Here is a 27,041-nt window from a genome sequence, read left to right as displayed (position 1 = left end):
ATTACATGTGATAAAACAGGCATAAAGCATGTGACAGTCTTAAGGAGTTTTTTTCCTTTTTATTACTCATATTCCATAGCACTTACAATACAGGCAGTGAGAGACATTGCTGAAGCACTTTTGTTGACACTATGAATAAAACAAAGGGATTAGACAGACAAAGTAGATCTGAGATGTATGCCAGGATGGAGTTTTAATGCCTTTAAGTGAGGAAAAGTTTGAAATCTACATGACAGACAAGGGGAGTCAGCAAAGAAATTTAAAGAAAGGAAGAAATGGGTCTTATAATTGGGGAAGGAAGAATGCTGACAGGGAAATAAAGGCATGAAGATAACCAGAAGATAACCAGATAAAAAGCAGGAGCTAACTGTATCAGCCAGTACAACATAGCACAATATGGTGAAATCATTTTTCTTATTTAACAATACCCAAGCCTTTTTCAGGAGTACAATGCAAAATTTTCAAAAGCATTTAAGTGCCTCAATCTGACACCTCTCATCCTGCCAATTTTCTCATTCCACATATAGACACCTCATCTGCTTTTACTAGTCACTGGCAAAAACTCTTTCAGATCCCTAGAATGACAGACCCACCAATTTCAATTTCAAATCACTCCAGCACCTAATGTCCTGATGTCTTTCACCTGGAAATTCACCAGTGTTTTAAAGGTTATCTACCTTCATGTTAAGGTAAAGGGCAGATGCTATCCAACCTATTAGGGTCCCAAGTACAAAACTACCCCGTCCCCATAACTTAAATCCCTATAAAACCATTTATATGTGTATTTTTTGTTTCATTGTCATATTGCCTTAAAACTAAGATACAACAACAAAAAGCAGTGAGAAGGAGAACCCAAATATATTTTGTATTAACAACTTTTTGTTGACTCAAGCAGCATGAAATACAATCACACTTGGTGACTAAGTCTACTTACATTCCTAATAGATAGTATGATCTGGAACAAAAAGCCTAAGCTATCCTTATGGTATTTGGTAATGCAAACAGTTTCCCAAGAAGGCTTGCATGTGATGTTGGGGATTTATTTAAATTAAGATAGATTACTTTAAAGGTATTTGAAGTAGAAACTTAGCATTCATTGTTAAGAGTTTAATGTCCATACTGGTTACCTGATTCTGTTCAGTAAAAATATGGATATTCCAATTTAATTTTAACTAGCTAAACAAGCTCCTAGGTTTGAATATCAATTTGCAAAACTTCTAAGGCATAAACTGTTTATTTTAATTACCTTGTTTTGTTGATTAGTACCTAATTCCATTATAGTATAAGTGAGACCCTGAATACCTAAAACATTTATTAATATGCTGATTCCATCTATGCCTGGTCATACAATAATACATTATTTGTTTTACATATCTGGTAAGTATGGCATTTTTTTCTTGCTTCTCCAACATACCGTTATTATCTCATGCCACTATATGCTATACAACAGAGATGTTAAACCCAGAGGAGTGGCCTGTGACCAGTCCACTTGCCTAACGAATAGTACAGGACTAGCCCATTGAGCTGGATACGGTTCCCTTCCCCTGCCCCATATGCTGGATCCAGTGTCTGTAATATTTTTTCTGGGTGGTCTGAGACTGTGCCACCTAGTCCAGCTGGTCAGGGGCAGATACCACATGCAGTGTGTCCCAGGGCAAGGGAAGGACATGGACCCCAAAGGATTAAGGAGGGACCCTGGGGGACAATACACCCCAGGAAAAACGAAAAGAAAGGGGGAACGAGCAAAAATGCCCTACCTGCTGCAGGAACCGCGGTGGAACAAAGCGGCGGCGGGACCCGCGTGGCTTGTTAGCCGCAGTTTTTTTAAAGTAAAAGCAGCTGGGGAGAAGGGGGAGGAGAGCCAGTGCAGAAGTATAAGAAGGGGAGACAGCAAGATGGAACAGGAGGAGAGGTGGAGAAAGAGCACAGAAAGAGGAACTCCTGGGCCCACCGAGGAGGAGGGACCAGGGAACACTGCCCATGGGGCAGGGAAATGTCCGGAGCTGCTTTCATGTAAAGACGCTGCCGCCGGACTGAGGAGGACAAAGGTATCCAGGCTGTATATTACCCTAGCACCATGAAGAGCTCCTACAGGAGGGACCTTGTCGACAGAGACTGGGGCCAGCAAATCGTCCAGAAAAGAGGTAAACAAGCAAGGGGCCAGTTAAGACCCTCACGTCCTGGACGGAGGACCTGGAAGAGCCCATCGAGGGAAGGTTTCTTTTCTGAGGGACGCTGAGGGTGGACATGTGTTTAGTACACTAAGGGCAAGGGGAGGTAGCACTAAAGGGGGTAGCCGGTGAAGGGAGAGCACACTATTACTAGGCACCCCAGGATAGTAATCAAGGGGGCATCGAGAGGTAGTAGACGATTTTGGTGCTAGCCTCTTTTCCTTTGAATTGTTAATTGTTATTTTGCCCAGGACGCCGGGGTAAAGGCAGGCAGAGGGCTACCAAGGGCTCAGGAGTTAGAGGGCCTAGTTTTACTTAGCCTTCAAGCTGATCCAACCGGGAGCCAGGAGGAGTTCACGCATATAGAGGGTCGGCTGCCAACAACAACATAAGCACACCATCAGGGCTGGGTATAGGGCGAAGTACAAGGGAGGTTGGAGCCTTGTGAAGAACATCACGCCTGGGCCTGGGACAACCAAACCCAGACGGTTAGACCCCTCCACCACTGATAGATCATCAAAGTCGTGGCAGGCGGGATTAGGAGGGGATAAGATCATCCGAGGTAAGAGACTGTGGCCCCATACCTTGTAGGGACGGAGCGGAAGACCACTATCAAAATCCAGAGCCGGGCAGCAAGGGACCAGATGATCGAGGCCCGGCGGGTGCATAGTGCAAGTCTTGGACTGGCCAGAAAGGGCACTGCTCAGTGGCTCAGTCCCAGACCAGCCAGAGTAGGTGCTGGACCCAGCACGCTGGGGACCCACAGAGCGACTGTACTACATGCTACATCTGGCACCTGATATAGCCAGTCTGAGACTCGACTTCATACAGTGCCTGGTCCAGGACCTGTGCTGAACATTTTGCTCAACCTGGACCCACTGGAGTGGGTGCCATGTGTGGCTCATATCCTGCACTGGACAGAGTGGGTGCTGAGTGGGGTGCAGTCCTGAACTGGCTGGAGCAGACACTGTAAATCCAGCATGCAGGGGACCAGACTGGCCAACATCAGGGGCCAATGACAGGATGATATGGCTCCGTGAGCTAGATCTTTGATACCATTGCTGTACAATAATGATTACTTTTTTGGATTTAAAAAGTTTTACTGAAGATACAGCACTATTAAAAAGCTGGATTCCGTTTTGCTAATAAAGAAGAAAGTTGGTGATAGCTGAATAAATTTATCTCCCTTTAAAAAGAAAATAAACAGGCCCATTTTTCTAACTTGGGTAGATTTCTCTTAGTAAGGTAACTTAATCTATCAAATCAACTTAGATATTTATTTTAAAATTGTCATTTTTATAAGTAACGTTCTCTCAGTAAGTTTCATGTAGACTGACTGACGGCAAGAATAGAACAGGAATTACAAAATATTGCTGACATCTAAACAGCTGATTCAAAAATATTTACTTGTTCTCTTTTTATTCACTTGCCCTAAAGGAACAAATGAAACAACAAAAGTGGAAATGACATATAGCATCTGGTTAGTAATATGTATCCCAGTTTACTTACCTTTTAGAAATAAACTGTTTTGGTGTATTACAAATCATGGGAGTTACCCCTCAGTAACAAGAGAGGATAGCCATATACCTATTTTTATTATGTGAAGAAGGCAAGAGTTCAAACTTAGCTGGCTTACACTTTCAACATTTACGTTAAATATCAATATTTACTGAAATGTATTCATTTAAATCCTTAAACAAAAAATATAGTTTCTTAAGCTGCAATCTCAATTATAAACATTTTTCAAAATAAACATAGGAATATGCAATCATTGTAAGGTACAAATCTGCTTTAGAGTTCACAAATTGCAAAATGATATAGTCAGCTCTCAACTTAAAATGCTGACTGATTAAAGATTTTCCATGTTGAAGAGACTGAGAAGATTCTTATGTTCTTTTAACTCAAAAATGGAGAAATCCAATTAATCCTGTATGTTTTCCATCATTATTTAGTGTTATATTTTAGTAATACTAAATCCATGGTGAGGAGGACTGGCCCAGGATGTATGGTCACCCTATGCAGAAAGAATGTTCAAGTTTTATTTAACAGGAATAAGATTTTTAGAAACGCTATAAACAGCTCATTTGCTTTCTCCAAAGAAAAGACAGGCAGTCTAGTTATAGGTTACCAGACAGCTGTGTAAGTTACAGCTCCTTATCAAAGTATTAAAACCAAAAGAGAAAACAATGTCTTACTCAAGAAGGTCTGACTCTAGTCTGGGACCACATGGCCTAATACTAACTACCACATTCACCTCTTATAAGCAGGGAGGAATACAGTCACAAAAAGTAAGACTTCTTATGCATGTTATCCATGTGGACAAGTATAACCAATTAGCAGCAGTAATTATAGTCTGCCCTTCAGGAAAAAAAGTGGAAAAAAAAAAAGACTCAAAACATTACTCAACACAACTTTAATAAAAAAGTTGAACGATGCCTTGGTGTTCGCTAACTGACATTTTTGACTAAAGTTTGTTTGCTTTAACACTTGACAAAATCTACTCTTTAATGAGCTCAAAGGGGCAGCAAGATAAGAAAAACTGCTGATAGCGCTCTATTTTCTTACATACAACATGCCTCTAAATGTAATATACAGAATAAAGAAGAAAAGATTTTTCCAGAGTTATGGCTGCATAGAGAACAGAGACTGATCTTCAGTTCATTTAGCCCCTTTTTCCTGCTTCACTAAGTCTCAAACCCTAGTTACTGCTAAAGACATTATTAATGAAATACCATAAGAACATCACATTAGTTGGAGAAAATTTACAATACAGTATTCATGTATATGGTTTCATGGGTTGTTCCAACACAAATTATTCACATATAAGTGGTTCACTTATTTACTAAGTTGCAATCAAAGAACTCATAAGTAGCTAAAACAAACTGAACAATATCACTAATTACAACTTTCATTTCATTTTTATACTTTCTCCCTTGCACATCTTGGTCATATTTTCACTTAAAAGGTACACATTTTATTACAAACTATTTTGACTAGGCCCTTAAACTTCTAGTATCTTATTGATGCTCAAAGACCCATTCATATAAGTGGGAAATAAGGCTTTACCAAATAGTAAGCTTTCTACAACAATTTAAAAGGAGTCACAGCCACAGAATCAAATGATACTCTGAAACCTACCATAATAAATTAAATCTTTTTTACTTCTATATAATTATTTTATTTATATGTATTGGAAAGGAATGCCACAATCACATCCAAAGAATTCTGAATATTGCTACTTCATGAAATTCAAAATAGGGTAGAAGGAAGGGAGAATACAATCCCCCCTCTTGATTTATGTCTACTATTGTCATGTCATTAAACATTTCCTTCAAAATGTCTTGCATTCAAAAGCTATATAGTGGTTCAATAAAATATATTACCTTAAGACATCCTTGCTTCTCTCTCAATTTCTGGACCATCACAGCTATAACATCACTTTTACACAACTATTAAATCAATGAGGTCGAAATCCACTGCTCACAATGGAAAAATCCACAACCAAAAGAAAAGAAAAGCCAGACTACAGAGAAACATCTTAAGTCTGTGCAAGAAACATAACACCATCCCATGGGGACTCATCATCTTCCACCCTCTAGCTAACACACACAACTTCATATATGTAACATAACTATGAAGGAAAACTTTGGTAAAACTGAAAAATCATTTTCTTCACCTAACCTACTCCAAAAGAGATCAGCTTAAACATGAGATGCTCACTTATGCTACTAAACTAAAGACATTAACTTGGAGATGCACCTGACTACTATGCAGCAGACCCAAACATACTACCAAAAATACTTGATGGCAGCCATCCAACATAAGAAGAAAGTGGAATCAGCTATCACAACAGGAGCTACCTCACAGGCAGTATGCCAGCAATACAGGAGGGAATCAAAGCAGCAGCACTCTGAACACCAACATCATCCAGTTATCATAACATGCATTATTCCCATTCTGAAATATCTCTATTCTCCGAAGACCTGAACTCCTTCCCAGAGAAAAAAACCTGACAAGTTACTAATATGAGGATAATTAGATGAATTCATGCATGGACTGCTCCTGAAAGAATACATCTATAACCAGGACATTACCCCCTCTAACAACCCTCCTGCCGCAATTGAGAAAACAAACAATAAAAAAAAAAATTATACTGGACATCTCCAAGTGGATATAACAACACATTCCACTACTATATCAACTGTTTTAGAAAAAAAGCTATAAGCGAAATTCAACAAAAACTAGTACCACAACCACCTCTGTCACTACAAAAAGCCATACAGTCCCTGATATCCAACAAAGAAACAGTAATCAAACCAGGAAACAAAGGTGGAGCTACAGTCTACATTAAGGAAGCCAAGAGACAACTCCGACACCAAATATTGTAAAGAACTTAGGGAGGACCCCACACCAGAATTTCTTCTGAAACTGAAAAATGAGTTCCACTTATCCCCACTCTTCCACCACAGGAGCTTTCCATATGCTCCCAAAGATCCCCAGTAAGGTAATCCTGCCAGATGGATCTGGCAGGGTTACCATGGTACCTTCACTGAAGAGATATCAGGACTCGCAGTAGAGATGATATCTTTTATTAAACCAACAAGATTTTTGCAAAAAAAAGTTTTAATTGCTGAAGAGCTATCAGCATTTGTAGAAACTTTTCTGAAACTACTCGTCACTCGAAGAGCAAGTTTTCTACAAGACACCACAGACTTCCTCAACAGAATTGAGAATAACAACCACCTCCCTGAGAAGGCCATACTTGCAACCATGGATGCCACTAGCCTGTACACTAATATACCACACCATGAAAACACAGCTGCCTGCACATTCACAAACACAGAGTAGACTCAGATTTGCAACAGCATGTTGCACAAAAAATCTACTTCCATCCTCATCCACAACTTCACTTTTGACAATGATTACTTCCTCCAAACTATGGGCACAGCTATGGGCACAAAGATGGCCCCTTAATATGCCAACCTCTTCATAAGCCACATGAAGGGAAAAAAATTCTAGAAACTGCACCATTTAACTTGTACTGTACCTGCATTACATAGAAGGCATTTTCATTATCTGGACTGAACACCTGGACTCATTTATTGTCTTTCACAACAAGTTTAATAACCATCATCCCTTAATCAAACTTTCTCTGGAATACTCATACACTAATGTCAACTTTCAAGATACCACGATCCATATCTAGGGTGCCACTCAACAAACCAATATATAAAGAAAACCCAGAAACTACCACATTTATATCCACAAAACTAGAAATCATTCCAAGAACATGAAAAATGCTTGAGTTCTGCCTCCCTCAACTGCCCTCACAGGGCATCTTGTAGGTAAATGTCACCTGCCAAAAACAGATGCAAAACTTGATTTAACTAATAACAGAAACACCACCATAATGATAATTTTGAAACCATGATATCAGGAATTCACTGGAGTTTTATCCCAGCTTTTACTTAGAAAAAACTGGCTGTGGCATCAAATATATATAGCTGTATTACCATAAAGGAAACAAAAATATTAACTTGCAAGCTCCTGTAAAAATAAGGAAGAGTCAGACTAATGAATATGCCACTACTAATGAAGAGAATTTATTCAAAATCTCTCTCTCCTCTTCTCTTCCTTCCAATTTACTTTAATTTCTTCACTGTATGTTAGATCAGACTAAATAAATTGTCCTAATTCTCAACCACTAGTTATGGTGATACTAAATAGTAGTAGTAGGTGGGGTATATTTAAAGGGGGTGGGGGAGAAAAATAAATCAACAGGCAAATGAAACTAATCCAGGAACATGAGTTGCTATTTTTTATTGCTATTATTGGAATCCTGGAGTTTTCAAATGCTGCTCAGGTTGCATGGTCACCCTATGCAGAAAGAATGTTTAAAGTTTTATTTAACAGGAATAAGAATTTTAGAAAGGCTATAATCAGCTCATTTGCTTTCTCCAAATTAAAGACAGCCACTAATCAAATATCACATCATCACTTCCATAAAATCAGCAATTATCTTTGGACAGGGGGTAGCAATATATGGCCCAGATCTGGTTCCTAGAGCCATTTGAATCAGCCTGCAGAGCCAGGGGGTGCCTACAGTGTTTCAAGCAATGGAAGTATTTAACAGCTGTACCTTGGAGAGATGAGGTGGTGGCAGCACAGGGGAAGTGATAACTTCACCAGTACATGCTAGCTTGGAAGAAGCCTGTGTTTGGCACTAACCTACATTAAAGTGGCTCTTCCTGCAAAACCTATGTTCTTTGGGCATTAAATATTCCCAGATATGTCTAAGGTAAATTCACTTCTCTTCTGGTAGTTGTCCTTGCTGCACACTGAGATCTATCCGTCCGTTAGGAAGTATGGGTGCACGGATAACGAATTTTTGACCCAAACCAATGGCTGCTTATTAACCAGCCATATCAGCTGATACTGATCCGATAGCCAATATTCAACCCAGCAGCTTAGAGAGCAGTGTAAGGTGGGGGGGGGGGCAAGGGAACAGATAGAGGCCCCCATAGTGAGGGAGGGAATGGAGCTGGGGCAGGGCATGGGATGGAACCCTGGGCAGTTCGTCTAGGGACCTTGGGGGGGGGGGGGTGGCTCCTGCTGCTGCACGCAGTCCCAGGGGAGGTATGGGGGGCATGTGCCCCTTGGATTTGTGCATGGGGCAAAGGCAGATTGCCTGCTGTGGGCTCAAGGCCAGGGGCTGCACCAGCCTCTTCCTGGCGGGGTGGGGGGGCTGTGCTCAGGGAGGGCAGCAGGGCAGGCAGCAGCTATGGGTAGGCTACAGCCACTCCAAAATATCCCATATTCCCCCCACCCCAGTGTCACTGCTGCTCCAAGCACAGTCCCCGAGCCAGCAGCAGGCAGCCCATCTTCACCCCACGTACTAATCCAGGGGACACATGCCCTCCATGACTCCCCCAGGGCTCCTCACAATCCAGGATGAGCCGCCCACAGTTGTTTTGCAACCTGCCCCAGCTGGGCAGCACCTGCCCCTGCCCCACTCCCATCCTCACTGTGGAGGCCTCAATCTGCACCCCCCCACATCCTTTCCCCTCACAGACTTACTGGCCAGACACTGCTCTTCAAGGAGCTGGAATGCATTCCTGGCTACATGCGTGATGTGGCTGCATGCATGCATGTGGCATTTATTGGTGACATTATCGGTTCTTCCAGCCAAAAAAAAGCTGATTCCCAATAATGTCAATTTTCCTTTTAGCAGCGCCAATCCAATATGGACCAATATATTGGTGCACCTCTAGTAGGAAGGCAAAAGCAAAAGACAGTAACATTCAACCAATAAAAAGTTTTATTCAACTGGGCAGAAGGCAGTGAGTGGTGGTGTTGCTTTAGTTCTTTTTTGTGTTTCTACCTTCTTCCCTCCCATCCCAAAACATGTCTTCTTTTTGCCTGAGTTTTCTGACTTAAAGCTACCTGAAGTATATTAGGGGTGCACATCTGTTCACCTAGGCACCCCAGGAGAAGATAATGAATAATGGTTATAAATTAATAGAAGATCACTTCAGATTGCACATAAGGAAAAGCTTCTTTACTGTCTGAGTGTCCAGGGTCTGGAACAGACTCCCACCAGAGATGGTAGAATCAGCTACTCTGGAAATCTAATCCCTAAAAATAAGAAGTTTGTTAAGTTACTTATACAATAGTAGCATTTAGAAGAAAGAACAGCATTTAGAAGAAAGGTTGATATAATTGCCAAGTATAGTCATTATTACCTCAGCATAATTTAATGAGGAACAATAAATTAGTCTACAGGTTAATAAATATTGCCATTATCAACAAAAAATAAGATTTAATAAAAAGTTATAAACAATGAGGTCTGAGTAGGTCAAAGTCAATCAATTAAAATGGCATACTGGTGAGAAAGAATATGAATCTTTAAAAGGCCATTACATAAGGAAGTATTGCAATGGCATTGAGAGGTACAATAATGACCAAAAAAGGTTCTCTCTGAAATACTAACAGAAAAGCTGCAAGCCATTATCTTTTAGAAAAAAGAGGCAGCTCTAATGAAGTAGATCGTTGGAAATTGTCATATGGGTAAGCTCATTAGCTTCAATGAAAGTTCCTCCTGCTGATCTAGAAGTACTTAACCAAGGTTTGTTATACCTAAAAAATCATATATTGTAGCAGCTCATTAAGCAGACTTCCAATATTTCAAAAGCAGAAACTTTAAAATTATAATGCATAATGGAAGAGAGAGTTAAATACTCTAAAGTAAACTAATACTGCAAAAACCATGCTTCAATAACTGCCTGTATATCATATAAATCTAAAAATTTCTATTAGATTTTGAGTAAAGAAATAACTTTACAGTCAATTTCTATGCAGCGTCTCAAATCATATCTCAGAAATAATTTCAGGATTGAAGTGCTATAAAGCACAGATTTGACCACTAAATGCCACACCCAAGGCCTTATGATGCCTGTTAATAAAATGATGTGCCACTGGTAAACACTACAATATGGGAAGAATTGTTTTCTTAAAACGGATATGCTGTGTAAAAAAAATGAAAAGAACAAACTTAATACTACTCCTATAAAGCTAGTGTGGAGTAAGGTGGAATGTGAGAAAAATATACAGCACACTGACAGACAAAACTAAGCAATTAACAAAAAAGAATCTGACTGGGTGAAATACCTAATTGCTAACCATGTCAACAGAAGTCAGTAGTCTTTGCCTCACAATTAAATAATAAAGTAACACAAATGGCACCATACAGGGTAAGACCAATGGCCCATCTAGCCCAGTAGCCTACTTTCAAAAGTGACAGGACTACATGCTCTAGAGGGGCAGCATATGAACAGGGTATACCTAGAGTGATCTATCCCATCTTATGGCATTCACTGCCATTGGTTTAACAGTGCCAGAAGATACATTCCTGTCTATCTGATGGTGTGCTAAATACATTCACTACCAGTCATCAGTTTTAAAAAAAGAAACAACAACAACCCTTATAGCAAAGCATATGAATAGGGTATATCTAGAATAATCTATCCCATCATACGCTCCCTGGCACGCATCATCATTGGTTTAGAGATGCAAGAAAATTCTCCCCTGACTGTCCATTAATGTCGTTTGATGGTGTGCTCTCACCGCTTGTTAATACATTTTGTATTAGACACTGGTTTAAAAAAAACCAAAACCAACAACCAACCACCGTCACCTCCACCCTGACAGCAAAGCCTAGAATCCAGGATTCAATCCATTAAGAGAGGACCCTAGCCAGTAGAGTAAAAACTAGAGGTAAATTCTCTCTTGCTTGTTCTCCTGGTCCTCTCATTCTTGCACTTTTCTGTCCTGTTGCCCAGCTTCAACACCAAGGATGACAAGGGTCCTCACTCATCTTAAAGCCTGGTGAAGCTATGAAACTGTGATTAGTCCCTTCTCCAGAGAGGTAGAAGGCCTGGTCAAACGCTCTCAAGTTGACAGGAGACTAGATTTGATGTTTCTAGTGCCCTGAGAAAACACTGTAAACCACACGGCTATGGGGAAAAGGATGGTCATCTGTACTTCGCACTGCAGCAGCAGGTTCTGAGCTGAATTCAGTGTTGCTGATACAAGTTTGTCAATGGTTTTATCTACTTAACAACATACCTAACGTGGGGGAGCTAAGCACAGCTTAGCTGCCTCCCACTGTCAAATGTGAATTGTTTTAGAACTTTACAGGGAATTATCTAGCAAAGTGTGTGCTCCAAATGGTTTCCACACAGGTACACCTGCCTAGCCATCACTATTTAACGGCCCTTGGAGTCCCAAGTGCAGGAGCATATTGGACTTGGCAAAAAAAAAAAAAAAAAAATAGGAGTTTTTGTTTGTTTGTTTGTTTAGGTGCCAGGGTAATGTGAACCCTGGGACTTGGACTTGGTAGCCCAACTCCCAACTTTATTCCAGTTCTGCAATTATTGAAAGAATTGAATCTGGCCTTAAGTGTAGCCATCACATTTTCTGAAATATTTTGTATTATTTTCATCAATATCACCATGACAAATTCACTTATATAGGGATCATTCACTAATGCAAATTATTTCTGAGAATAAGTATATAACAATTTTTATACATAAATACATTGACATTGCATTCAAATCCTCAGGAAAGGAAGGAAAGAGAGCAGCAGAGTAGAAACACATTTAAAAATAGACAAATACTTGATAGACAAAATGTATTACACTAGGAGAGATTTTACTGACATATGCAGTTGCTTACTATTTCTGAAAATCCAAGTTATTTATATCTGGAGTCCCTAAAAGTATATTTTAATGCAACTTTTGACACTCAGATTTTGGAAATATAGACGTTTCCTCTCCAAAATTTTCTACATTTTCTCTTAACAGAACATCACTCTTTGAACACAATCTGTGAGATTCCAAGGAGATGAAAAGTCATATTTCAAAGCAACCTACTAGTTTCCAAAAGTGTGGGAAAGACCCCACTTTAAATCTCCCTCCCCACTCTGCATGTCCCACAGTGATGGGATGATAACGGGACAGAAACCCCCCCCCCCCACTTTGAGTCAATGGAATAAAAATGCTGTCAATATAATTAAGAAAAGCAGCAAAAGCAATTCCCTTCCATCTACTGTGAGGAATACAAAACAATATATGTAAGCAGACTAATAAGCAGAATGCTCTGAGATTAACAGCTCAGTAGCAGGGCTGCCTTGAGGGGGCTTTTCTCAGAGCTAGTGTCTTTGGGTGTCTGACTGGTGCTTGAGTGCTTGCGAGGAGGGTGGGAGAGGGTGTGTGCACATACACCAGCATATGTGGGTCCCTTTTCTTCCCCCCTCTCTGGAGTGACTAAGTGCTTGCACTGGGTGGGGCTGGTTTAGCTAATTGAGGGGTGGACCTAGGCTAGGCAGCTATATTAAAAAAAAGCCCCCAGTGAATACAGATAGCAATGGAGACAGGAAGCAAAACAGAGGTGGAATCTGTCCAAGGAGTTTGCACAGAACAGCCAACAAGTCTCACAAAAGGGAAGTGAGTAGGTCAAAACGTAAAATGGATCTAAAAAATTGAGGGAGCCAGGGAGCAGGAGACTGTATGTGTTAGTGTACACAAGAGCCAAGGGGTGGGCGTTTGGTACGTGGGTTCTTGTGGCATGTTTTCTTCCCTTCCCACCCCACTATCAAGCAAAAGGCAGATTACTTGGATTGGAGTTATGAGTACTGGAGAGGTCAAAAGAAAATGAGAAGAGGCAGCATGTGACTACAGCTACTCCTCGCCTAATGTCGTAGCTATGTTCTTGAAAAATGTGACTAACAAAACAATGTTAAGCGAATCCAATTACGTCACAGTAGGCAAATCCAATTACCTACCAGCAGGCAGCAGCCAAACGTTATGACCGAACATTGCACAGCTTTAAATGAGCGTGTTCTCTAATAGATCAGTGACGTAATAACAAAACAACATTAACTGGCACAACCTTAAGTGAGGAGTACCTGTGCTTGAAGGGGGGGTCCCAGAATTGACCAGGAATGGACTGAAATCAGCAACCACTTTCAAGCACTCTACAGTGAAACAGCTGGGGAAAAGGCAGAGAAGAGGACATCTGCTGGCATAATGCAGAGGAGTTAGCAGTCTTGAGAGCAGGAAATGCAAGGCCCCAGGACCACTTGACCAAGAAGAAAAAGACAATTAGTAAAAGTTGGTGACTCCCTTCTCCAGGGGACAGATGCACCAATTTGTTATCCAGACCTGGGGGCCTGGGAGATGTGCTGTCTGCCTGAAGCCTGACTTCAGGACATCACACAGGAACTACCAAAGCATCATTCAGACCTTTTTCTATTTGTTCATGTTGGCACCAATGATATTGCCAGGAATTACACTGACCGGATCAGAGATGACTATGACGCTCTTGGCAGGAGGGTTAAGAAGCTTGGAGCATAAGCAATGTTCTCATCGATCCTCCCAGTGGCAAGAACCATCCTATCTTGGAAATAAACATGTGGCTAAGAAAGTGGCAATGACAGGAAAGCTCCAGGGTCTCTGACAACAGGCAGATGTTCTGGAGACAAAGACTCCTATCAAGAGAAAGGATCCATCTGATGAGAACTGGCAGATCATCTTTGAACACTGTCTGGCCAACCTGGTAAGGAGGGCTTTAAGCAAGGTTCTGTGGGGGACGGGGAACAAAGTCTTTCAGCAACAGAGCAAACAATCCAGAAGAAAAAGGACAGGGAGAAGTGACTCCACTCTGGAAAATGGCTAGAGTGCCACAGGACAGCAACAAATTGCACAAAAGTAGGTCAAAATGCATAATAGGTCTAATGTACAAGTGCAAGAAGTATGGGGGATAAACAAGATGAGCTGGAAACTGCAGCCTGGAAACTATGACTAGATTAGTATCGCTCTTATGACTGGAATGTCAACATTGAGGGTTACGCTGTTTCAGAAGGACAGGTTTGAGAGAAAAGGGGGTGGTGTTGCCTTTTATGTCAAAAACAAGTGGAAGAATATGGCAAAGTAGAATGTATTTTGGAATTTATTACAGGCCACCAAATCAGGAAGTAGTGGTAGATGAGGTGGTCTTCAAGCAGGTGACAAATCTGCGGGATAGTACTAATGGGAAACTTCAATTTTCCAGACATCTGCTGGAAAAAATAATATAGCCAAACATGAGATGTCAAGCAGGCTCCTGATCAGTGTGCAGGGTAACTTTCTGTTTCAGGATACAAGTAGGAGATCATCCAACCTGGATCTTATCTTAAGTAATCGGGAAGAATTGGAAGATGTGAAGGTGATGGGCAACTTGGAAGGACGTGATCACGATAATCACAGAATTCCACATCCTGAGGCACAGAAAGCAGAATATAAAAGTTATAGAATAAAAAGTTATAGACGGACAGATTAAGGCTTTTATAATTTTAGAATCCAAGTCAGAAAAGCATGTGTTGAGTGGAGTCCCCTCAGGGACCTGTCCTGTGCCCAGTGCTGTTTGATATAATTATTAATATTCTGGATACTGGAATAGAAAGTTTCTTGAGGAAATATGCAGAAAACAAAACTGGAAAGGATTGTAAAACACACTGGAGGATAGAGACACAATTCAGAAGGATCTCAACAGATTGGCATTCTGGGCTGAAGATAACAGGATGAATTTCAATACCGAAAACTGCAAGATGCTATACGTTGGAAAGAATAATATAAAACACAAATATAAAATGGGTGACACCTGGCTGGATGACAGCACAACAGAAAAGGACTTGAGCATCTTGGTAGATCACAGACTCAGTACTAGCCTGCAGTGTGATGCAGCTGTACAAATTGTAGATGTGGTTTTGGGTTGAATCAACAGAAGCTTTAGGTACAAGACATGGGAGGTGATAGTGCCTTTTTACTTGGCACTGGTTAGGCTTCATCTAGGGTATTGTATTTTTAGGCTCCACATTTCAAAATGGACATAGAAAAATGAGAGAGGGTTTTTAATCCAGAGGCAGGCAAGAATGATAAACAGCTTGGAAAGCAAGTCATACAAGCAGACACTGAAGGAGCTAGGCATGTTCAGCTTAAGGAAAAGGTGCTCAAGAAAGGATATAATAGTAATTTTCAAATACCTGAAGGACTGCCATAAAGGAAGGGGAAAGCACCTTTTTCCCTCTTGCTGTAAAGAGTAGGATGCAAACCCAATGGCTTGACATTTCAAAGTAGAATTAGCTGGGATATCAGGAAAAACGTCACTATTATAATAGTAAAACAGTGGAATAGACTGCCTAGCTAAGTTGTGGACTCACCATCACTGGAAGTGTTCAAGAAGAGGTTGTACAGCCACTCAGGGATGATACAGGTACAGCTATGCCTACATTCTACTATGGGTATTTTCCAGGTTTCTGGGATTTGTTGGTTGCAGCATAAGGTGGAGAGGGAATCCTGCACACTCTCTCCCCTCCCCTCTTCTACCCCACTCCTGCCCATTTTCTGCTGTGTGTGTCAGGTGTTGTGTTTTTTTGTGGGGGAGAGGTTATTTATTTATTTTCCTTTCTTTTTAAGGCTTCCTCATAGGCATTGAGTGCTGGCTGCAGCAAAAGCTGAGATTTTGACTGTGGTATACCAATGCTCCTGCTGGGACTTAAACCTGGAGGGGTTCCTGACTAAAGGGTCTTACCTTTCTGCTCAGGGTCAAATTGATCACCATATTTGGGGTCAGGAAATAATTTTACTCCATGGCCAGACTGATATAACCCGTCAGGTTTTTTGCCTTCATCTGTAGTAGGGGTCGTAGCCCACCCCCTGCGATCTCTCGAGTGCAGCTTTTACGGAAGCAGGAAGTTAACTGCCATGGTCCTCTCGCTTTACCTGTGGCAGGTTAGCGTGTTATGGCTCGTGTTGTGTCAGGTTGACTGTAGTTTTACTAAGAGGTTTTGGATAAGAATGGAACTGGTTTTGGATAAAGATGATCCTGTCTCAGCCAAGGGGTTAGACTAGATGACGTAAAGATAGAGGTCCCTTCCATCCCTGTTTCCCCATGATTTCTATGATTTATATGAACATCTTCTTAATGCATCCAGATCAGTAGGTATCAGGCAAAGGTCCTGCTTTGTCTATATTTCATGTTGGGTAACCCAAGAAAGTTTTTAATCCATTTATGCTGTTAGATTTATTATAATAATGAACTGAATACAGATCAGGCACACAAAATAGATGCAAATGGAGTGAAACTGAGAAGAGAAATAGACCAACATCCTGGTAGAGTCATAGTGAGAGTCCCCTCACTAAATCAAGAATTATTGACAACAAGAGAGCAGGGAAGTAATGTTACTGGAAGTGCCATGACAGTCTTGGAAGCCAAGGGAACCTTGCCATTAGAGAAAACAATCTACAATTGGTATCTGAAGACTAAGGCAAAAAGTCATTCACCTGAACTGTCACACTCATCGAATAGCCTAGGTACTTCCTTCTGTTTAGAGATCTAAAACTATGAAAGGCACATTTTTTTAAAATGTATTTATTCTTTTATTTTTTTTTACAAAGGACAAAAATTCAAGTATCTTGACACTCATGAAGAAAGTAAGGTTGGTAAGGTTGCAGTTTGACTGGTCAAAGATTATAGTAATTTTATGAAAAAACACTACATTTTGTAGTTTTCTTGACAAAAATATGATTTTTTTTACTGTTTTTGGACACAATTATTAATGGAAAATTTGTGCATGTTCTGTGTATTATTTGGACCTATCAGTAATTTTTTTTTACAATTTTTAACTGACATCTGACTGATCAACTACCCAACCCTAAAAGGAAGCATATTATATGTCTTAAAAGAAAACTATTAGAGCACCTATGATGTTTTCCCTAGGTAAAAGGGGAAATAACCAGTACCCACAATAATTTAACTAGTATGGTTAATACTCAAAATACAAGTGTAATACATTTCCATGCTTTGATAAAGCACAGGTACTTTCATAAACCATGCGATACCACCATTTATGCAAAAAGTATAATATACAGAAAAATGAATAACCCCTTCAGTTATAGGTATGTTATCTAAAGTATAAGAAAACCCATCTGAAAATCATTTAAATATATTCTTGTTGATAAGTAGTAGTAATATTTACCAGCTGAAACTGAAAATTAAAAAGGTATAATAAGTATAGATAGACAGAAATACAGAGACCACTTCCTCAAGTTTTTCCATCAAGAGAAATGAAGCAGGTTAAACAAGGGTCCCTGGTAAGGGCTGCACAGGGCAACAGACCTATAACTGTATTAGCATTACATACTATCATAACAACAAACTTCCCAAACTTAATTAATTTAGAAAAATGATTAACCGCAACAAAATACATAGACAATATTGCCTTTTTGCTCAGACTTTTTTCTACAGGAATTTGACACTGCTGAGAAGTCATCAATTTCTAACTTTATACTCAGTCAGTTTAAATTAGTCATGCTATGTTTTCATATAAAGAAGGAACTCTTAATTGAGAAATTAAATGCAAGTCTTCTGCAGCTCAGATTGAGATGTACAAAATTTTATACTGTACGCTGAGGCGGTAAAGTGGAATTTATCTTTTCTGGCATCCAGCACTAGTGTTGCGTAAAGAATTTAAAAAGACGAAAGAAAAGAACAATTTTTCTTTAATTAATCCTATTTTTATTAAAATGATTATATGATAAGCTTTTCAAAGCTGCTGAATTAAATGGTACTGAAAAGGTACTAAATTATATGTAGTTGACCGAAGATAAAAAAGGACAAGAAGATTAAAATAATATGAGCACTGTTAATGAAAAATAAGAATAAAAATGTTTAATCTATTTTGGTACAATCTACATAGACTATATGCTAGGGCAGTGGTTTTCATTTGCAGACTCCTAAAAAAATTTTGAATGGAGGTGTGGACCCCTTTAAATTCTAAGTGTCAGTAGTCACATTCATTTGATTGATCACAGCCATCTTCTGCAGATCCCTTAGACACAGTCTGCAGATCCCTTAGACAGTCTGCAGATCCCCACGGGTCCACAGATCACAGGTTAAAACTCACTGTGCTAGACTATCATTTAAATGGTTTTCTAAGAGTTCCTCTCTTACTCTTAGAGAGCTAAGTACAAACATTTCCAAAAATTAACCTACTGCTGCCTTAGGCCACCCTCTACACATTACAGGTATCATGCAATTAACTGGTTAATTGCACAATTACAATAAGACCAGCTATATGTACAAAGTAACTGTCACATGATAAAAAGTTCCGACCAGCTACAAAGTTAGACCTCGGAAATGCGTATTAATTTTATAGCTGGTTGTTATTGAGCTTTAACTTGCACGTTAGCTTGCAAGGTGTCTCATGTGGCTTGAAGCCCTGTCAGCTGACAGGGCTCCCAGCCACAGGGGTGCATCATGCCCAGTATGAAACCGTAAGCCCTGGGAATTGTGGCTGCCATGATACCCAAGGGTCAGGGGCATGTGAAACCCCAGCCCACACGGGGCTCTCAGGCCTGACTGCGCCTCATGCAATAAAGGTGCGTTTGGATCTAATGTGCAATCCCATAATTATATCTTCTGCCATGCATATGTAGCATGGTAGGAAATGCATTTGTGTGGATCATGCATTAGATCCAATTGTACCTTTACCTGCACATGAAGAGTGGACTTTAGAGTACATACAACAGAATACTATACATATAAAGTCAACCTTATTTTAAAAATAAAGCGTCAGTTCTTAACTATAGATACTGAAACAGAAAAATTTGATTTAATAATACAAACCTTTACTGGCTTTGTCTAAATGCTGGAAATCTTCAACAAAATTCAGAACATCTGGAAACCTTTCTTCACAAACATCAACCAAAAAATGGAGCAATGTTGTCTTCTGATCAGCTGATTTAGTGTCCTTTAACTAGAGAGAGAAAAAAAACGTTGGGAATAAGAATGCTTCTAAATATTTTTATAGCCCATGTGCATTGAAATTGTATTTGAATGTAGAATCCAGAAGAACAGAGTTGGAAGGGACTTCAAGAGATTATTAAGGCCAGCCCTGCTCAAAACAGGTGAATTCATGTCCAAACCATTCCTGAAAAACATTTATCAAATCCCTATTAAAAAAAAGTTCTAGCTATAGAAATTCCACAACCTGTCTAAATAACTGCTCCTTTTCTTAATTACCCTTATAATTAGAAAGTCCTCCTTCACACCACGGCCTCAATCTCCCATATTGCAACTTAAACCCATTACTTCTGGTTCTGTCCCTGTAGACAGAGAACAAATGTACATACATACACACATACATACGTGTGTGTGTGTGTATATAAATATGAAGGAAAGAGGGAGCATTTAATATGTTTCCTTACATATATAAAAAAACATATTAACTGCTCCCTCTGCCTTCTCTTTGCTAAATTAGATCATCCCAATTCTTGAAACTTTTCCCCACATATCATGCTTTCTATTGAGGCCTCTCATCTAGACCAATTTCACTTTGTCTACGCCTTTCTTAAAAGTGCTCTGCCCAGTGGAACCTATTGTAGTTACAGCCTCACCAGAGCTGAAGAGAGTGAAGAATTACTTCCTGTGACTTTTGTGCCCTTATTTAAAACAAGCAAGTATGTTATTAGCTTTTCTGCAACAATATTAGACTTTTGACTCAAAATCAGCATATCAACTTTAACCTTCCCAAAATCTCTTTCTGTAGTCCTGCTCCCTAGAGCCAGTCACGCCAACAGGCAAAAGACAAATCAGTTAAACTGATGCAGCTCTTTAAAAAAAATCTGAACATAATCAATAGCCTGTTTTGGATTTTTATTGTTAATTAAAATTCTTCATAGATTGACTTTAATATTGATCACTTCCAACCTTATCTACTGAGTATTTAATTTTTATTTAGATAAAACTGAAGTAGTGTGCTAATTTTCATATTTAAAACATAAGCACTTTTAGTAAAATGCCTACAATAGTGTAAAAGATTAGATCTATTAAGCAAGCAAATGGGGAACAACTTTTTTGTTGGAAAAGGAAAAAAGGAAGGAAAATAAGATGTTCTAGCACCAAGCTTGAATTTAGTTCCAGTCTTAAAAAATTAATCATGCAATTGAAATGCAGGTGAACCCTGACTATTTACACCAATATATCAACACCTAGAGCTGCTTTATGTGAAAAAAATCTGCTTTTAAAACAACTCTGAAAAGTATGTGAATTTGTTTCAAAATACTGTGTATTGATCCAACTGAAAGTGTCATTGATGCCTTAAGAAAGTGTCCTTGAAGCGTCTCCTGAATTGTATTCCCTAGAGAGTCCACAAGATTCACTTAAATATATATTCCAGTTTTCAAAATATTACTAGTTTCAAAGACATTTTATATTCTAAAACTCAGGATATTACTGGAACCAGAATAAAATTTAAGTATAGCACAGTATACAGAACACATTGGTCTGAAAATATTCTTAAAGAATAACAATACAATTCATATAAAAATGATATTCAAGCCTGAACTGACATCAAGGAAAATTTTAAATAATTCTAAATTATGCCTCATACAGACATTCACTTTCTGCTGGTAGAGTTACTGCTCTCCCAGGAGAAACCGTAGTAGATAGATGTTCAAGGGTTTTTCTCTCAGAGTAAAAATGGTGAATCCGGGAGAAAAATTACTTGAGTACCAACCACATTTAAATCACTCCTTGGAGAGTTTCTTCTGTACATGCTGTGCTTCTACCCACACTCTCCAGGAGATAGCATGTCACTGTCAGGACTCTGCTGTTCCAGCAGAGAGCAGAACATGCCCCCTTTGCAATCCCAACATTGTGATGCCAGAAACTCAGGCTGACCATGGGTATTCTGTATCAGCCAATCAGTGCTGCCCCATGAACTGCTGCTTTGATTTAGTCTGTAAAGTGCCACTCTAAACTACCTTGTGGGTGCGTGCGCCAGCATGCATGCACACGCATACATATGTACCTATTTAAATAAGGAAGGATATCACTAAAGGTACTATAATAAAATGCCTGGTGCCCAGGTGACTTTCAGAAGCAGCAAAAACAATAGCATTCAATTTTTACAAGTTTGCTGTAGAGGCTCAACAGCATTGTAGTTGTCAAACCCAGTGTCTGACAATTATTGGCCCTCTCCTGATGAATCTAAGACCAGAAACTGGCAATCTGTACTTTATCTCAAAACTTTAAAATGGATAATAATAATTGCAGTTTTGTGAAAGAAAGTCCATTTCTGAAAAAAGAAAAACAGACTATTCTTTGAGCTCATCTAAAGTGACCAAAAAGCAAGAACATTCTTGGGAGCAGCCCCACAATTCAGGAATTTGCTCCCATTAGACATAACGATGCAAACTTCATATTATTTAGGAAGCCCTGTAAGACAAGCTACCCACCCATGGTGAGCCAGAAATTTCTCTATTTTACTATTTCAAGGTCAATTCCCATGGATATTGAAATACACATCCATGTGTTCGAAAGTTTTTTGATTTATTTACTCTCTCCTAACTTGTTTCCAAACCCAGTTCAACTGAAGTAAAACAGCTCCATTGCCTCCAGACAAGTTTAGAGTTTACAAAATATATAACTATATGATAAAAAAAAATATTTGATATGCTCATGTTTCCAATGCTGGTATATTTTTAAACTGACTAACGCAGTTTATATTTACATCTAGATAGATAGATAGAGACATTAAAAGAGATTTTTTACTGAGAGCTCCAATTCAGTAGTAGTTTATTGTGTATTACTAGTATACTGTGATGACCACAGAATGGTTTTGATTGTTGCAAATGTCATCTCTTCTTTTCAAATGAGGCAATTCAATCACGCATTTTGATCATCTCAACTGTCAAAAATATATTCGGGTAAAGATACTTTATGTTTATCATCAATAGTTTCAAACTTGATTATTGAAAACAAGCTGCATTTTCTCACCGATTATAAAATACCTGCTTCAGTGATAGGCCTCCATCAAAGACATCCCATTCATGGAAACAATTTTTAGTTGTTTTTTCATAAATAATTACTTGGGCTAAAATACGCCATATTTGATCTTGGTTTAAAAGGGATTTATTTTAAAAATAAAATCAGGTTCCTGTCTCTCTAACCTATTACTATAGTCAGTCATGCCATCAGCAATGTTGAAGAATATTTTTCACACTAACTAAATACAGAAACATTTTTGAGCACAGGTAAGTAATATAAATTCTTGACCTTTAAGATGTGCAAACTTGTAGATGACTAGTTCTAAGGAATGGTTTCTGGGCTAATGAAAACACTAACAGTTATATGCTCTTTTCATTCTTTCTTTTTTTTTTATATATATACACTCAGAATTTTCCTCTAAGATAAAGCATAACCAACATCAAGTAAAGGGGCGCCATTACCTCCTTACATCTAATCCTGTTGATTGAGCCCAAAAACTGCATTCACTTTAAAAAAAAGAAAAAACTTACACCACAGTACAGACCCAAGTTGAGTCTATGATCCCCAAATTCTCCCTGCCGTGCTGTTATCCAACCAGTTGTCACCCATTTTGTATTTGTGCTTTTGATTATTCTTCCTGAGATGCAGAACCTTGCATTTGTCAGCACTGAACTTCATCCTATCAGCTCTAGCTTTCCACTCTATCAGAAACTTTCTAAATTGGGCTCATATCTTCCAGTGTGCTTGCAGTCTTTTCCAGTTTGATGTAATCTGCTAATATGCTCAGGGAGCTCTCTATTCCAGCATCCAAATTATTAATAAAAATATTAATAAGCACCGGACCCCAGACAAACCCATGGTAAGTAGGTATGAGTTGGGTAGGTAAACAGACTTCCACTTTGGGTTCCTATTCTTACAAGGGAAACCACATTTGTGTCCTCCTTCCCAAAACACGTTATGGTTTGCTGGAAGAGAAGGTATTCTCTCCCTGCTCTACATTATAAGGCCCCTGGTCCTGCCCAAACCCTTCCCTCTGTTATTTCCGAGGCCAGGGATGGCCAACCTGTGGCGCACATGCTACATTCTACAAGTGACATGGGCAGCCTTTACATGTGGCACACCACAGATCACTGGAGGGACAGGCAGCACAGGAGAAGATACAACAGAAGGCAGAAAAAAGAGCAGCAGGCTGGGGGGCTGGGCAGAGAAGGGGGATCAAATCAGCATACCACAAAGAAAAGTCGCCTCCGCCCTCCCACCTGTCTACAAGATTCTTGATACTTTAAGGCAAGTGTCAAACATATGGGTCATGGACTGGATCTGGCCCACAGAGCTGGGTCATTCAGCCTAGTTTGCCCTGACTCGGGCTATGATGTGGGACCTCCCTGCAGAGGCAGCCAAGAGCCGGCAATAGCAAGCTTCTTCCCACACTGCTACAGGGGTGCAGCTTGGGTGCTTGCCTATCACCAAGGGAGCAAGCCACAGTGCCAATCTTGTTCCCACAGTGCTGTTGGGGTTTTAGTGCTGTGCTTGATTGCAACCATGGGAAGATCCCAGGCTTTTTCCTTCAGTGGTGTTGGGGCTATAGCACTGCAGCTCAGAACCAGGCACATAGCTGCCAAACACTGGGCTGCTAAGCTCCATCATCCAAGTGAAAGCTATGGTGCTGGAGCCCTGACAGCACTGTGGCCAGAAGCTTGGCTCCACAGCTTTTTCCCGAAGCAGAAGTCAAGTACCCAGGAGGCTGGCCTTCTTGCCCCTGGATTCCCAACTGGCTGGAGTGGGTGTCACATGTGGTGCCTGTACCAGACCAACCGTGCACATCACAACATAAGGCACAGTCCAGAACTGGCCAAAATGGACAGAACGTGCACTGGATTCGGCACGCAGGGAGCAGAGATGGGACTAGCTTTGCACCATTCTTCTGACCCATGGACTAGTCCCACACCATTCATCCAGCCCATAGTGCCAAGTGAGTTTGACAACCCCACCTTTAGGGCAATGACCTAGACCAAGGACAGAGCACAGCTATTTTCTATCTTCTACAGCTCTTTAAAGGGCATTAGAAAGAGCATATTCCTATGGCTCATACACAGAGGCAAAATTAAGATTAAACATTAAATTTAGCATTTTTATTGTGCATATGTGTAATACAGAAACCTAAATAAGAGCATTTGTATTATTTCCTAATTTTGTGAGCCTTCATGGACAATAAAGGAACGATATATTAAATGGTCTAGTCACCAGTGCTAGGAACTTGCTGGCTTTGTACTATAAAATGTTGGGTAAATATTATATTCTGAAATGTCCGAAGACAGGTTGGCGGGGGGGGGGGGGGTTAACATATTATGAGAGGTACATTTTCTGGTGAAGTATACCTATGTAGAGAACTTGTAAGATGCACAGAAAACTGCTGGAATGTTTTGCAGCAGATGGATTGTCCAAACATCTCAGTCACTGGACTATGTAGATGCGTAACTTGTCCAAGCTATTATCCTAGGAATCTATAGGACAACAAGCACCCCTAAAATGACAGAGTAAGGAAGGCATCCAGCATTGGGCTTATTGCCTCCTTTGGAGCAGAAGTTTTGAAACTTGTCATCATCCTCATCCACTAATGGATACTGGGATAGTGAACGTGGGCAAGAGATAACCACATTTTTACTAATACCATGTGCATGGGAGTTTGCTGTTGATCACTGAAAAGCACACAACTAGAAGGATTATATTTATGTTGATGACACCAATTCTGGAACCCAGTGGCTTCCAGGGGCACACACAGGGGAGATTGAACCTCCCTGTCCTTGTCTATATAGAGCATTTCTGACATGTCTGTCACAACTTGTAACATGGAGTTTACAGAATAACCAGAAAACTTGTGGGAACTGAACACTTATCCTACATGAAGTGATTTTATCTTGTAACAGCATGGTACACTGTTTGGGGTATTCTGCTTATATTTGATGTGAACAGCATTGATAAACAAGAGTCAGTAGTGCATGAGAAACAAAGAATCAGAAAGCAGTGGTAACTTGATGAAAGTCAACAGCCTTTTATACAGAGGAAAATTACACTTTGTAGTAACACAATCAGAAATAAAAAAAACAGGGACCAAAAAAATCATTTAATACATCCCCGTGCTCTTGGCAAAGTCAGATATACCTAGATCAAACCAGATTGATATTTGCTTTAACTATGTGAAAGAAATTTCACAACTTCTGTTAAGTAGCCTTTTCCTAGGAATAACTATGCTTATAGTTAGAAATCATTTCCTAAGGTCTAACCTAGATCATTTTTATTTGCAAATTAAGCCAATTATCTCTTGGCCAACCCCTGCAGACTCGGAAAACAAATGTTCACAGTCTTCCTTATAGCAACATTTTATATATTGGAAAAATATACGGTTGACTGACCACCCTCATCTTATCTTTTCTAAGACTAAACAAATGCAACTCCTTCAAATTTTCCTAGCGTGTCATATTTTCCCTTTATCATTCTTGTTGCTATCCTCTAGTGTCCTTCTCTAACAGTTGGCACATTCGGTTTGGGGTCCATTATGAATGCCAGATTTTAAGTACTGCTGCGTCACTAGATATGTTTCAAAATATACCATTTAAAATGTGGACCATTTCTCCAATTTAACAAGATCATTTTAAATACTAACAGTGTTTTTCAAATTCCTTACAACCCTTCCCAGGCTGGTGTCACCTGCACATTGAATGCAAAGTATGCATTTAAAAATCATCAAATTAATTAATGTAAATATTGGGTAGATCCAGGCTCAGGACAGATCCTGTGTAACCCCACTTGGAATGTCTTGACATTTGGAATCAAACACCTTTGATTATTGCTCTCTGATTCCAATCATCAAAAGTAGTTACCTTTCTTCATAAAGGACATTATTGTTCCGTTGCGTCTTCCTTGGACTTTGCAGTGACACCACACTGGGCATGGGAAGGTTGGAAAGTACTTCAGAAATGGGATGCAAATTTAGAACTAATTTGAACTGTAAACAGCCTGAGGAAGACATCTCTCAATTTGTTCATTAAACTGCAACCCTCTGAAGTGTTGTATAAATAAATGAAATTAAATACTGGAGTCAGGTAGGATAAAGGGGGTGACCACCACAAATTAAAAGCTTCCCCTCTGATAAAAAAGGCAAAAATATATGAATTGCTGTACTAAGTAAATTATCTTAGAATACAACATAGTAATGGGACCTTTTTGTAGTTTGGTTTACGTTTAAACTTTTACAAGCTTCTACATTTGTCATAAGTTGTACTCACGCTAAATGAATCTTAATAACTGTCATTTTATCTTAAATCTGATGTGAAAAAGACTAGTTCTGTATTAAATTAACACTCTTAGAAATTATGACACTAATTGAAAGGTATACAAGAATGAGACTTTAGAGATCTAATTACGGGGGAAATCAAAACAAGGAATTTAAGTACAGTAATACAGAAAAAAAAGTGGAGCATTATGAGAACTGAACATGCATAA

General features: G+C 39.6%; 1 protein-coding gene across 3 annotated transcripts in view; it reads right to left on the bottom strand.

Moving 5' to 3' along the window:
* Nucleotides 1-27,041, bottom strand: part of DIAPH3 (diaphanous related formin 3) — a 452,799-nt gene that overhangs the window by 196,740 nt on the left and 229,018 nt on the right. For all 3 annotated transcript variants that reach the window (XM_019529821.1, XM_019529822.1, XM_019529823.1), the window contains one exon: nt 19,395-19,524. In XM_019529821.1, coding sequence (XP_019385366.1) covers nt 19,395-19,524 — 130 coding nt within the window. The remainder of the gene's footprint in view (nt 1-19,394; nt 19,525-27,041) is intronic.

Source organism: Crocodylus porosus, unplaced genomic scaffold (genome assembly GCF_001723895.1).
Source record: "Crocodylus porosus isolate Cpor-Errol unplaced genomic scaffold, CroPor_comp1, whole genome shotgun sequence".
NCBI lineage: Eukaryota > Metazoa > Chordata > Crocodylia > Crocodylidae > Crocodylus > Crocodylus porosus.
The sequence above is the reverse complement of the archived record's forward strand: the minus strand, read 5'-3'. Positions and strand labels throughout refer to the sequence as shown.